This window comes from Oxyura jamaicensis, chromosome 4 (genome assembly GCF_011077185.1).
Source record: "Oxyura jamaicensis isolate SHBP4307 breed ruddy duck chromosome 4, BPBGC_Ojam_1.0, whole genome shotgun sequence".
Classification (NCBI taxonomy): domain Eukaryota; kingdom Metazoa; phylum Chordata; class Aves; order Anseriformes; family Anatidae; genus Oxyura; species Oxyura jamaicensis.
The window spans coordinates 40,380,815-40,393,463 of record NC_048896.1 but is presented as its reverse complement, the minus strand read 5'-3'; the positions used below and the strand labels follow the sequence as shown (position 1 = coordinate 40,393,463).

The following is a 12,649-nucleotide window of genomic DNA, read 5'->3' as shown; positions in this document are numbered from 1 at the left end:
AGGGGGCTCCGCAAACACAGCATCAGATTTATGCCTTTCCCTTTCAAAATAACCCCATGCACTCGTCTGCAAAATTAATTTAAATAAACATACAGAAGAAAGGAGCACGCCAGCTCAATTTTTGGGGGGAGTCCTTGAGGGAAAAATTTCTAATATCTACCATAAATCTGCTCGCTCGCAGCCTTGGCTCCCATACTAACAGCTCCGTCTCTCAGACACCCACTTTTCTTCCCTACCTTTCACTCTTCTCCTCCCCGCAAGGCACGCCATGATGCCTGTAAGTTGACGGGACAGTGTTGCTGGTTAAAAACTACTAGCAGTTAAAAAACTTATTAAAAAACCTACAAGGGGACTGTGTATTTGTGAATGCAATAATTAATCAATGCAGAATAAGCATGCACTGTGCATATATTTTTTCTTTCCATATGCAGACAGCTTCGATTACCATGAGGGTTACATTGCCCCCCCTCTATAGCATTGGCAAAGACAAGTTAATTGTATCAAAACCTGCATTCATCTGCAAAACCACCCAAATAATGCTGAATTGATTAATTTTGCAGGTAGAGGCTTTCAGAAGAAAATGTCACAGTGACTAGGCTGTCAGGATTTTCCTTTTACGCTACCTTTTTCAGACGCCCAGCTATAAGGCATATTCTGAGCTGTGAACTGGCAGATTGGTTTGCATCTTAGGCATGTATTTCATTTTAATGGTTTTATTTCATTTTTTTTTTCAACTCTTTGAATTAATGGAGATAAAAGAGAAATGAGAATGGCATAAAAATGCAAAATGGAGTGTCGTCGTCGTCCCCCTCCCCTTTTAACCTGCCTTTTAACTAGAAGCAGGTCATATTTACTTTCAAGAAACTCACAAGTACCCAATTAATAACACGATTGCGCACTTCTTCATGGAAATTGATCATCACATAGCTTAAATGGAAAGAGCTACCACCCTTTCCTGAGAGTCCTTACTGAAAAACAGCATCAGGCAAGGATATTAGTATTCATCCAGGAGGGATTCGCATTTGCCTTGCAAGAAATCTCCCCCTCACTGGTCATTCCTGCCTAAATGGGAAAACAGAGATTCTTTGCCTTAGAGATGCGCTTCCCTGCTAGCTCTCTGCTAAGCAGCTTGGGTTGGCAGTGACAGTATGCAGAGCCAAGTAATCAATGGGAGTTCTTATCCCAGCACCATGGGCACACAATATGATTACGTGCTCTCCTTGAGCAAGGTGCTAACAGTGTTGCTACACATGGGGACTGACCAGAAGACTGCAGAGCTCTGCACATGGCTGGGAAGCTAGTGCCTGGAGGACGCTACCACATATATATATATAAAAATATTAATACTTTGTAATGGCCCCACAAAGGGGATGACATGGTTTTCTTCTGCCAATATGCAGATGATGAAGGGTTTCTGCTTGAAGCCACTAACAACCTGTACAGGAGAATTGCAGTAATTCTACTAAAACCACGCTGAATTCAAGGCATTGGATGATGTCATGTTCTTACCCTTGCCACTTGTTTTGAAAAAGTAATCATCGCAATCTTACAAACAGGACTTCAAGCAGCTATGCAGGGGGGTTCGACTTAAAGAAGTGCCAAGTCAAATGGGCTTATACAAGCCATTTGCAGCAATGAGCACATTTGTCATGAGACCTCTCTGCGACTTGGGTTCTAAATCTTTGACATGGAGCAACTCTGAAGGGAACTCAAAAATATTCATTAACATGTCAAATACAGATGAAACCCATGTCCTCTTTTCTGTTGCTCACACAACACCATTTTTAGTGCAAAGAATCTTACAATAAACAATGGCAAGATACTCCATTAAAACTTTGCACTGCTTTAGCCATTAGGTCACCATACAAACACTGTTGTCATGACATCAATTAGCAGCACTTTGCCTATGTCGATACTATTATTAATATCCTGAAATACTCATTTCTATTACTATTTAATTAAAAGCAAAATGTACTGAATAGTTATTTGTGTGTAGTTATTGAAAGAAGCACGCTGAATGTGATTAAATATTAAGAACTGTGACTTAGAAATCCTTCCCACACCACTTCTTGTGCCAAAGAATATCCTGAAAAATTTAGCAATAGCTAAAGGTTTTCCATAACCAGCGTATCTACAGATTGGAATAAACTGTTAGGCCCTGGCTCTGCACTACAAGAGCCTATCCACGTGGAACATACCTCAGTTCCCATTTTCAGATGCAGTGTTAGCAATTAACTGCACTAGTATTTGTACAGAAATTCAGTAAGTCTTCTGCAAAAGCAGTAATCCTGAACAAGTTCTTGACTACAAATGCAGATCCCACCTAAAACTGAGGCTGGCAACATGATGAGCGCTGGAGAATTTCCTTTGTATTTGAGAAAACTGACAATGTTATTCTGAACACAAAATATTCATAGTTCAAAGGAAATTACTGGCCATCTATATAAAGACAGCACAGCAGAAGAAAGGCATGTATGAGAAAGACTTGACATGTATTCATGAACAGCACTGGTATACAGGCATCTCAGAGGTAACATCGAGAGTCAGCGGATATCAAGAGGGCTGATTAGCAGTACTTACCGCAAATGTTATTTATATTGTTTGATCCTGACCTACTCTGGTAAATGCACAGTTTAGCAATGATAGCTGTAATTCTGTGCCCGTACACAGACACTAAGTACCTGCGTTTTCTCATGCAAACACACAAACAAACTGGTGTGTACACACCGGATTAAAAAAACAACAGTCAGCAAACAGAATATTAAATGCTATACCTTTGAGTCATAATCTTATAGGCATCTGGCAGATAACAGCGGATATTCTCCATCTGAGCAGGATCAGAGTCACAGATTTTATCGTCAGTCCTCCCGTAGTTGGCACTTTCGATCATGATAACATCTGTTCCCGGGCAGCGGAGCTCGATGGGGTAACTCTCACAGGACAGCTCCCTTCGGACCACAGCCATGGGGACCGGGGCTCGGCTGAAAGCTGCAAGGATTAACACAGAAACACAGCAAACATTTACTTTTCCACACTGATAGGAGGATTAAAAGCAGAATGACATTTAGCAGCGTTTCTTTGTCCGTATGCTGTACCGAGATGCGCTCTGGATAGCTTCGGTACCCTCACGATACGGCCTGCAGAAGTGAGGTCTGGTCCCCAGCCTGCCGGCCACCTGGAGAAATCCCCTCCCTGCTCAGCTGCTCACTTTTCTCATCACAAAAAACGCAAACGATCCCTTTTGTAGAGGGCTCTAGAAATGCCCTACTGAAAGAGGTAAACAGCAACTATGGCGTTGTTATTACTTCGGCTTGCCAGGTGAAAGGCTTTGATATATAAAATTACAGCCCTGTGTTGTGCCTGATCAGCTAGGAGAAACTGTCAGTGAGCAATGCAAGCACCAGGATCCCCCCTGCTCCGCATGGCTGCAGCTCCCTGCTGCAGATGTCCTAACATCTGCATTGCTCCCGGTCCTTTTCTAGGTCCTCAGAACACACGCAGATGCCGAAAGGTTTTCAACACCGCCTGCAGCATGCCAGGGGCTGGCCTGCAGGTTCTGGCAACCACCCCGGAGTTTGGTACCCGCAGTGGTATTTTCCATGGGAAGGCCGATCACTGTGCACTCGATACTGCCACATGCTTGGGAACTTCATTCAAACAGACATCGGAAATCTTATTTGTTTAAAAAAAAATGTTGGCTACACGTTGGCAATGAACGAAGAAATGTGCTTTGAGACCCCTTGAAAACAAAGCCCAAAGTATCAGTAAACAAACGTGAAAGACAAGCAGCAGCAATACTTCCCCTCTCCACAGTCTCTTTGATCCAAAGAGACTCCAGCAGCCTGAAAAATGTGAATGCACCGATGCCCTCAAACCCACGTGAACTAGCTACGTGCTGTCACTCTCATTTGAGCCACAGAAGTGTTACGTGCCTTCCAGGTCTCTCAGGAAACCCACGGTGAAGCTGGGAACCAACTACTTGTTTTCCAGCCAAACGTGCTGGCCGTGAGCTGAAACAAAAGCCAACACCTACCTTTCCTTATTCTACAAGGATGAAAACCCCACACCACAAAGGTTTCCAGTTGTAGGGACAATGTGCCATTGCACTGATGTCTTTTCCCATCGAACTTCAACCTGGTGCACACCCTCGGTGCTTCCTTACAGAAAAAAGAGTGCCTTGCTGTTTGTATAGCCTTTCACTGTACGAAGGCTGCCCGTGTCTGTCTGTCTGGCAGGCAGCGATCCAGCACATTACATTAACTTCTGTGCAACATCCTATTATTGTCAATTGTCTCGTTGAGATCCGCATTATCGGACAGATCAACGTTTCCATTTCTGTAAGTTCACGGGGATTACTCTAAAAGCAGATACGAGTGATGTGGTAGGGTTGTGGACTAATTGCCCAACTCCTGGGACAGACATGCATTTTATTCTTCAATAATAGCTTCTCCAATTACCATAGCTTTAGGGTTTGGATCATGCAGGATGTGCTTCTTCCCCGAGATTAGAGTAACGGTTTTGCCCTGGTCTCTTATTGCACCACACATCTGTTTAATGCAGTGAGCCCCTAGTGCAACCAAATTCTCTTGTTTCAGAAAGGGGAAAGCCAGGAGAAAAAGCACAAAGCGATTTTAGCCTGACATACCAACAGCACAGAGATTTGGGGTCCGCGGAAAAGGCTCTGCCTGCAGAAGGCCGCAGCAGCCCGTGCTATACAAAACACTTGACTTGATGGCAACAGGGAAGAGTTTCTGTTTGCCTGCGTTACCCTTCGTGATCACAGGCCCACTGCTGACCAGAAAATTTCGGGTTTTGGAAGGAGCTGTGGTGAGCTCTCTCGCTTCTAGCTCGGTACTAAACCTGAGCAGATTGGCAGTACGGGAGGCAGGTGGTTTCGAGCAGTTTCTGGCAGAATGCTGAGGCCAAGAGTACTCTCTCCTACGGCCGTGTGCTTAGAGGACTCTTATTAAGTGCCAAGAAAATGGCAGAATGAGTTATACAGTTAATATTAGCTGTTTGGGACTAAGTTTTGGCCAGTTTCTTGGGGAATTTGGATACTTTTCTCTAGGAGGTTAATGACCAGTTCTGTTTTATGCAAAAGAAAAGGTTTGAAAATGGAGCAGGCTCCTCTCTTGCCACTTGCTGCACTGGGTTGTGGATGTGTCTGTAGACTTACCCTATCCACAAAAATAGCTGCTAGTTTTTTAATTTATTTTTACAGTTCCCACTTAAAAATAAATAAATAAAAATTAAACCTCTGGTCAATGTGCTTCAGAAAGTGCATTTTTTCTGTTAATTCCTATGCCTTTTTTGCAGTAACTATTCTATACTGTCAAGGAAGGCAGGCATTAAGCGTATGATGGCTGAGGAAAACCCGGCTTAAAAATCATAGAAATTAATTGCCTGGGAATTCACTTATACAAACGTGGTGTATTTGTCAAACAGCAACCCTGTACGCACGCAGCTAATCTTAACTCTCACGTTTTATTAGAAATAGGACATTAGGAGCTGCTACCAGCAATATGGTTTTATTAAAATAGAAGTTTATGTGAGGGCAGACAGTGTCCTAATCGCACAGCAAGTCTATCAACAAGGATGATGCAGTACTTAAGTTTTCTAAAGGAGGAGTTTACAGTTTATATGAAAACACAGAGGTTTAATAAAAGCTATTACACACATTTCTGTACCAGATGTGAGAGCACATTTCTTGTATATTTTATACACACGTGAGACTTCATGGCATGCATCTACTAAACCTGCATGAATGTCGGAAGGGAAGGGAAGGGAAGGGAAGGGAAGGGAAGGGAAGGGAAGGGAAGGGAAGGGAAGGGAAGGGAAGGGAAGGGAAGGGAAGGGAAGGGAAGGGAAGGGAAGGGAAGGGAAGGGAAGGGAAGGGAAGACCAAACAGCTCATATTCTACTTCCCATTAAGGAATACCTGGACAGATGCAAAGGTTTCCAGATGTGGCTTGCTATATACTGAAATTTACCTTTTTGTTTCTCACACAGTCACTCAACCACTTGCTATCAGAAGGACAGCTTTCACTTACAGATCCCGTACTGTGGTATCATGCAGTCAACAGTTATTTCCTGGATACATGGCACAAAATAAATGTGACACCTTGGACAAGCTTTGTTTGGATCAGGAATTAGGGATAGCTCAACACCATGATACAATAAAACAGGAGAAATCAATGGTGCATGTTTTCCACCCTGCCATTCTCTATCAAATGAGTTGCTCCACGTGGCTTTTTTTCTGCCCTGATATCTGCAATAAATACTCCAAAGAGAGATTTGAGGTTGGCCATTTATCTCCTTTGCAAGCACATTTGTTGACATTGTGTCCCTATGTGATAATCTTACTTTATCATTTTTACTGGTTTTCCTGTGAGGAGCCAAGATTTTTTTATTATTATTATTTTTGTGTGTGTGCTTCTTGCTATGAAATAAGATACATCAAAGCCCATCTGTGAAATACACAGCACGACTGTATTAATTCATTAATCCATTCTCTCTCCTTTGAGCAGCTCCCTATCTTTGCAGTCTCTCACTGAGCTCCTTATTTAATCTCCTAAATAAGTGACCTAATTGTTGGCTGGGAGTCAAGAAGAGCTGATGGCTGCTCACTACGTTGGAAAACAGGTGCCTTTATCCAGGATCCTATGTGCAGACATCAATCTAGTACAGACAGCTGAACCTAAAAAAAAAATCGAGAAACACTTTTTTTAAAAGCATTTAATCGCGTGCCAATTTGAGTCTTCCAACTGCGGCCGGTTGGTGGAAACCCACGCTCCTGAGCGTATACAGGGCAAAGCGAGAGCGGAGGGAGAAACAGTCACAGACAGTGACAGGATTTGATCTCAGCGATTTAGAACTTCTTTGTCTCTGCTAATTTCGGGAGCTTGAAAATTAAGTAAGTCATCAAAATCTTACGCTTTTTCTCCCCCTTGCTTTTGACCTCAGAACATAATTGCCTCTTGTCATGCCTGCAGGGCATGGGCTTGTAGTTATCACTGTGTGCTTAATCAAATGCTGAAATAGCCTTTAAATTACGTCTCTTCTTGGCTGCTAGACTTGTTGAGCTCTGTTACATTTAGAGGCATGATGGTAGTAGATGTACTTTTAAAAGAAAAGCGTGGGATGATGTTTTTAATTAGGTATTATATGCAATTTTCCCAGAGAAATGATGTTCTGGCTCAGATTTTTCAGAGTGAAATTTAAGTGCATATTTAAGTATGGCGAAACAAAAAGCTGGAAATGTAGAGATAATTATTTTCACAAGCTCTACACAGGATTTGGTCTGCCCAGCTAAACACCTGACTTACTGTTCCCAAAGGCAAACACAGCACGCGGGGGGAAAAGGTTTCCTGCTAGTTTGGAGAAACGCTTCTGTGTTTGTAATTTCACAGTACTTAATATTCCCACCATTCATTTTGATTCTGCAGGAAAAAAAAAATAAAAAATTACATATATCTATATGTATATAAAGCCACCCTCTTATTCTGAAGCTACTCTGGTATGGGTACAGACTGCAATCCCATTTGGGTTAAAAGGCCTTATAGGACTGTCACTCCCCAAAGAAAAGTGCTTTTCTAAACCAGGGTCCCACTTTTCCTGTTAAGAAATAAAGCAGCACTACTGCATTCATTTGCAGCATGCAAACATAGCTCAGTGTTTCTTCTCTCCCTTAATCCAAATTACATCTGGCCTCTGATCTCACGAACAATATTGGCAGCAAACAAAAACTCAAGTTAAAGATAGCGACAACAAACATCTCTCCCATTTGCATTGCGCCCGTTCCCCCAGCCTTTTCATGCTCACAAATATTAGTTTAGTTCTGACAAGATTAAAAATACCGGTTGGTTGAAAGTTCTCAGAAAACTTGTGACTGGAATGCAAACACGGAAATGCTGTTCTCCCTCCCCCACGTTCTCTGCATATGCCGACAACAAATTAAATAGCAAAGAAGTCTGCATCTTTTCTAGCGGGGTAGGGTAGAGAATAGGATAGAGAAGCCTTTCTCCTCCTCTCAGCCCGCAGAGGGGTGAAAGGTGGATCCTACAGACGGTGGCTGGTGCCGAGTCCTTGCAGCAGATGCTTCCAGCATCCACAGCCAGGTTCTCCAGGGAGGAAAGGAGGACTGAAGGCAGCCAGCGTGGCCAAATGGCTGAAGCCTCTGACAGCGCAAGGCTGGAGCCAGGAAGGGCCGGACTCCACTCCTGGCTCCCCCCTCCATACCTCAGTTGATTGCTGTCTTATTTATGAAAATGAGAAAACTATCTCCGCCGTTAAGCACTCCGAAACCAGCTACAGAAAGGAAGAAACCCCAGAAGGTGAAGAATGTGGCTCTGGCCTGCGTTTCCCCATATGAATTGAATACCCACACCCCCGGGCTATCCTGGGCTTTATTATTTTATAGAAGATACCCAGAACAATTTGCAACTTTCCTTCGTGCATCTTTACCCCAAGCAGTGCTCACCCCCACCCAGCGAACAGCCAGCTGCGAACAGACTTCACTAACTGTAGGATCATCCTCTTGATGGTGGGATGGAGCGTCCAAAAAAAAAAAAAAAAAGGAAAAAAAAGAAAAGAAATGCAATGCTGTGCAACAACCCAGAAGGGAAAACCAAGTAAAAGCCCAAAAAATAACCCTTAAGTCCTTCCCTGTGCATTTTAGATGGAATTTGGGGTCAAATATCTTAGAGTTCCATAAACTGCTTAATCTACTTCCATTATAACACTCAAGTGACACTTCACAGTATCACAGAATTGGAGGGGTTGGAAGGGACTTGCTAGAGATTTGCTCGCAGGTGCTATGAGTGAAATTACAATGGGTGTTTGGCAGCATGTTCACATCCACCACACTCCCTCACGATCAAGAGGGGACACAGGAGAAGGATGTAGCATAGCGTGGAATGGGTTTTCTATAGGGGCTGCCAAACAGACACACAGGGAGTGCAGCTTCCACGTCAGCACAGGCAAGGATGCAGACAGGAGCACCATGAAAAGCTTGGCCTGGTCAAGATGAGCACGTCTCTGAAGCAAGCCTCTGCCCCCAGGCACCAGCTTCCTGGAAGTTACCCTTTATTTCCACAGGAGCTCTTCCTTTTGCATTTCCAGGCACCCCAGAGGTCAGATCTCTCAGGATAGTGCAGAGATAAGCAGACCTTTTCACCACCCCCTGCAAGTCCAGAAAGCCCAGCAACAGCAGCCAGAGGATTAAGCACCAGAGAAGCTACATCCAGGGACACTTGTGCTTCTGCTTCATACCACTGATGGTCCTCATCTCATCCCTTGGCCCACCGTAATGTGAGTAACAGGACACTGTACTCTGAGAACTGCAACAAAAAATTATTTTAGTGCACCACCAGCAAATCTCTCACTTCTGCAGCTAATATTTACCCTGGATCGCACTGCAAGCAAGACATTGCCAAGGTTTCCATGCCACCGAAGAGGTAGAGAACTGGGATGAGCCAAGTTACCAGGCCACCGTTGTTGAAGCCCTATTCAGCCCTCCCGTCCCCAGCCCACATGCTTCAGCTGCTGGTCCTGTGCCCATACTGGTGCTCACTGGAGCCCTTCATGAGGCAGGTTAACTCAGTAGTCTGCCAAGGAATGAAACCAGCAGGAACAAAAAGAAAATACAGGTTTCTTGTTGGGTGCAGAGTTGTTTCAGCTCACAAGAAGTTAGTTAAGATCATGGCAAAGAACCAAAGCATTCCAAAAGGAAGGGTACGAGGCTGAATTTAACCTGCTCTTAAAAAATATGTGACAACCTACCTTCAAATTAGAGGTCAGAAGTCCAGTCCCAGCCTGAGTTAAATGTTACTTAACTGAATCTAAAGTACAGACAACAAGTTGAGAACAACAGACAAAAGACATCCTGTCTCCAAGGGGACAGTCCAAAGCAAGTATATTAATATTTAGGCCACATCACGGGAAAAATCTATTCCCAAGTTTATTTCCCTTGCAGTGAATCATCTCATTTGTAACGAAAGGCATGGACACGAAGATACTCAGAAACAACTGCTCTTTAAATTTACAGTCTTCCTTTGTGGAAATTAACTTTTAAGGGTAGGAAAACTGTAAAGATAGGGTAAGAACCTGTGGTTTAAGTCCCGCACTGCAGAGCAGAAGACCTATAAACAACTCTCATGCTAAAGTTACCCTCCAGCCTAACATAGACATCATTTAAATATCAGGGTTTCAAATCCTGAAACCCTCGTCCTCAAAATTCAGACGCCGGGGTTCTCAATAAAGGAAACATTAAGTTCTGTGCAACACAGATCATTCTTTCTTTTTGCTTGTTTGTTTTATAACAAATCCACATACCACAAACCACACCAGAGCCCTGAGTAAGGAAAAACACGCCATTTACCGCCTACCCAACCCCAAGTTGCTGCTGTTACAATAGATGCTTAACTGTCTTCAAAAGACAGGGAAGCTTTGACTTTGACATTGCCAAACAACCTTGAAGTCTCAAATTTAATTCAGTACAAATTAATGTGGTGAAGCGAGTGGAATTTGAGTAATAACAAAATTCACCTCATTTTAAATTACTCCACTGTAGCTTTTTATTATAGCCATTAGTAAGGTTAATTTTTTAATCTCAGATAAAAACTTTTATAAACCACCATAGCAGGTATGCTCATAGAGGCACTCAGGTAAATGAGTATCAAGGGTTTAGCCCTTGTAAGGAGAAAGGATCTGTTTATCCTTTTCAGATTTCATATTTAATCAGAAGTTCACCTGATATTACACTTTATTACTGCTTCCACCTAAAACGCCAGATTAAATTCTTACAGATGTTAAAATAATGTAAATCTGGCATAACTTCCCTGTTAACCGGTAGAGGTTTTTTTCTTTTAGTTGTCATCTGAAGGGGCTTCCATGCATACTAAATCATACACACACAAGGATTAATGGTGTCCCCAGGAGCTGAGGACATGCTGTTCCCCATCACCTGCACCACCACGAACTGGGAGGCAGCAGCACTGAGCTACAGGAAGCAGGACAGGGATAAAGATAATGAGACCAAGGAGATGAGACCTGATTTCTATCTCACTGTGGGGGAAAACAAAAACACACAAATTAACAACAAACAAACAAAACACAAAACAAATTTAAAAAACAAAAATCAGGACCCAATACAAAGTCAGCAGGTTCAGACATCCTCTTTAAGGGAGACACAAATCAGACAGGTTAGATGCATTTGGGGTTTAGCTGGAATACTGTGACAGCAAATAATGCATTCCTACCCAGTAACACCTCCTCAAAGTTAAAGTTTAATTTTGATTTACAGTTCCCTGAATAGCCTCTGAAGGGGAACATTAAAGCTCTTGTAGAAATATCTGCATTATTAAAGAAATGATGAACAGCATGGTGAGGATTACTCGCTGATGTTTATGGACTTGTTTAGCAAAGCAGTAAATCTATTTTTAAGTTTGCATTGCCCAGAAAGGAGAACTGTGTGAAATCTAAAGACATGTCCAGAGAGAAAGGAAAGCAGGTGAAAGAGAAGAATTTCTCTGCAAGTTTTACAGGCTATCATTCAAAGACTTGTATACAAATTTTGCGTGCCAAACATTTAACATTTAAACCAATTTTGTCACATCTCAAAATGCTAAGAATGACTCCCATAGAGTCAACTTTACAAGAAGTTACCCAGAACTTGAAGACTAGCCATTTTTCAGGAAGTAATATGGCTAAACTGTAGACCATTAAATAAATAGCTGTGATTTTTCTTGGTGTTTTAGACATCACGGCCTCTTTGAGTCTCTGCCATAAATAGCAACAGAGAATTTGCTCTTTCCATTAGCCATAACTCTGTGAAAGTTTTATAAAGAAGTCAGACTGTTTGAAGATCTTGCCTCTCAGAACTGTAATCCATCATAACTTTTATATATATATAATACATATGTATTATACATATGTATAATATGTATAATTATACATATACATACGTACACACACAGACTTCTATAAACGCATGACATGCGTGGAACAGGCAAAATGGAGAGCGTCGTTTTCCAAATATCAATATGTAATTTGAGGTCTGCTACTTGGCACACCTTAGAAGTCACCAATCTTTAGGAACCCCTGGGTGCTTATCAGCAAGTTCTGTGACTAATCACAGAATGGGTTGGGTTGGAAGGGACCTTAAAGATCATCTAATTCCAACCCCCTGCCATGGGCAGGGACACCTCCCACCAGACCAGGTTGCCCAAAGCCCCATCCAGCCTGGCCTTGAGCACCTCCAGGGATGGGGCACCCACAGCTTCTCTGGGCAGCCTGTGCTGGTGCCTCAGCACCCTCAGAATAAAGAATTTCTTTCTCATATCTAAACGAAACCTACTCTGTTTTAGTTTAAAGCCATTACTCCTTGTCCTATCACTGCATCCCCCGACAAAGAGTCCCTCCTAGCTTTCCTGCAGCCCCCTTTAGGCATTGGGAGGCCGCTGTAAGGTCTCCCTGGAGCCTTCTCCAGGCTGAACAACCCCAACTCCCTCAGCCTGTCCTCATAGGAGAGATGCTCCAGCTCTCTGAGCATCTTTGTGGCCTTCCTCTGGACCCGTTCTAATGCATCCATGTTCTTCTAGCGCTGGGGGCCCCAGAGCAGCACTCTAGGTGGGGTCTCACCCCCCTTCAAC

General features: G+C 43.0%; 1 protein-coding gene across 1 annotated transcript in view; it reads right to left on the bottom strand.

The window, feature by feature from the left end:
- The window catches only part of ADGRL3 (adhesion G protein-coupled receptor L3), a 264,971-nt gene that overhangs the window by 17,688 nt on the left and 234,634 nt on the right, over positions 1-12,649 (bottom strand). Inside the window, exon 4 of the mRNA XM_035325512.1 lies at positions 2,775-2,988. Within this exon, the coding sequence (XP_035181403.1) occupies positions 2,775-2,988 (214 nt within the window). The remainder of the gene's footprint in view (positions 1-2,774; positions 2,989-12,649) is intronic.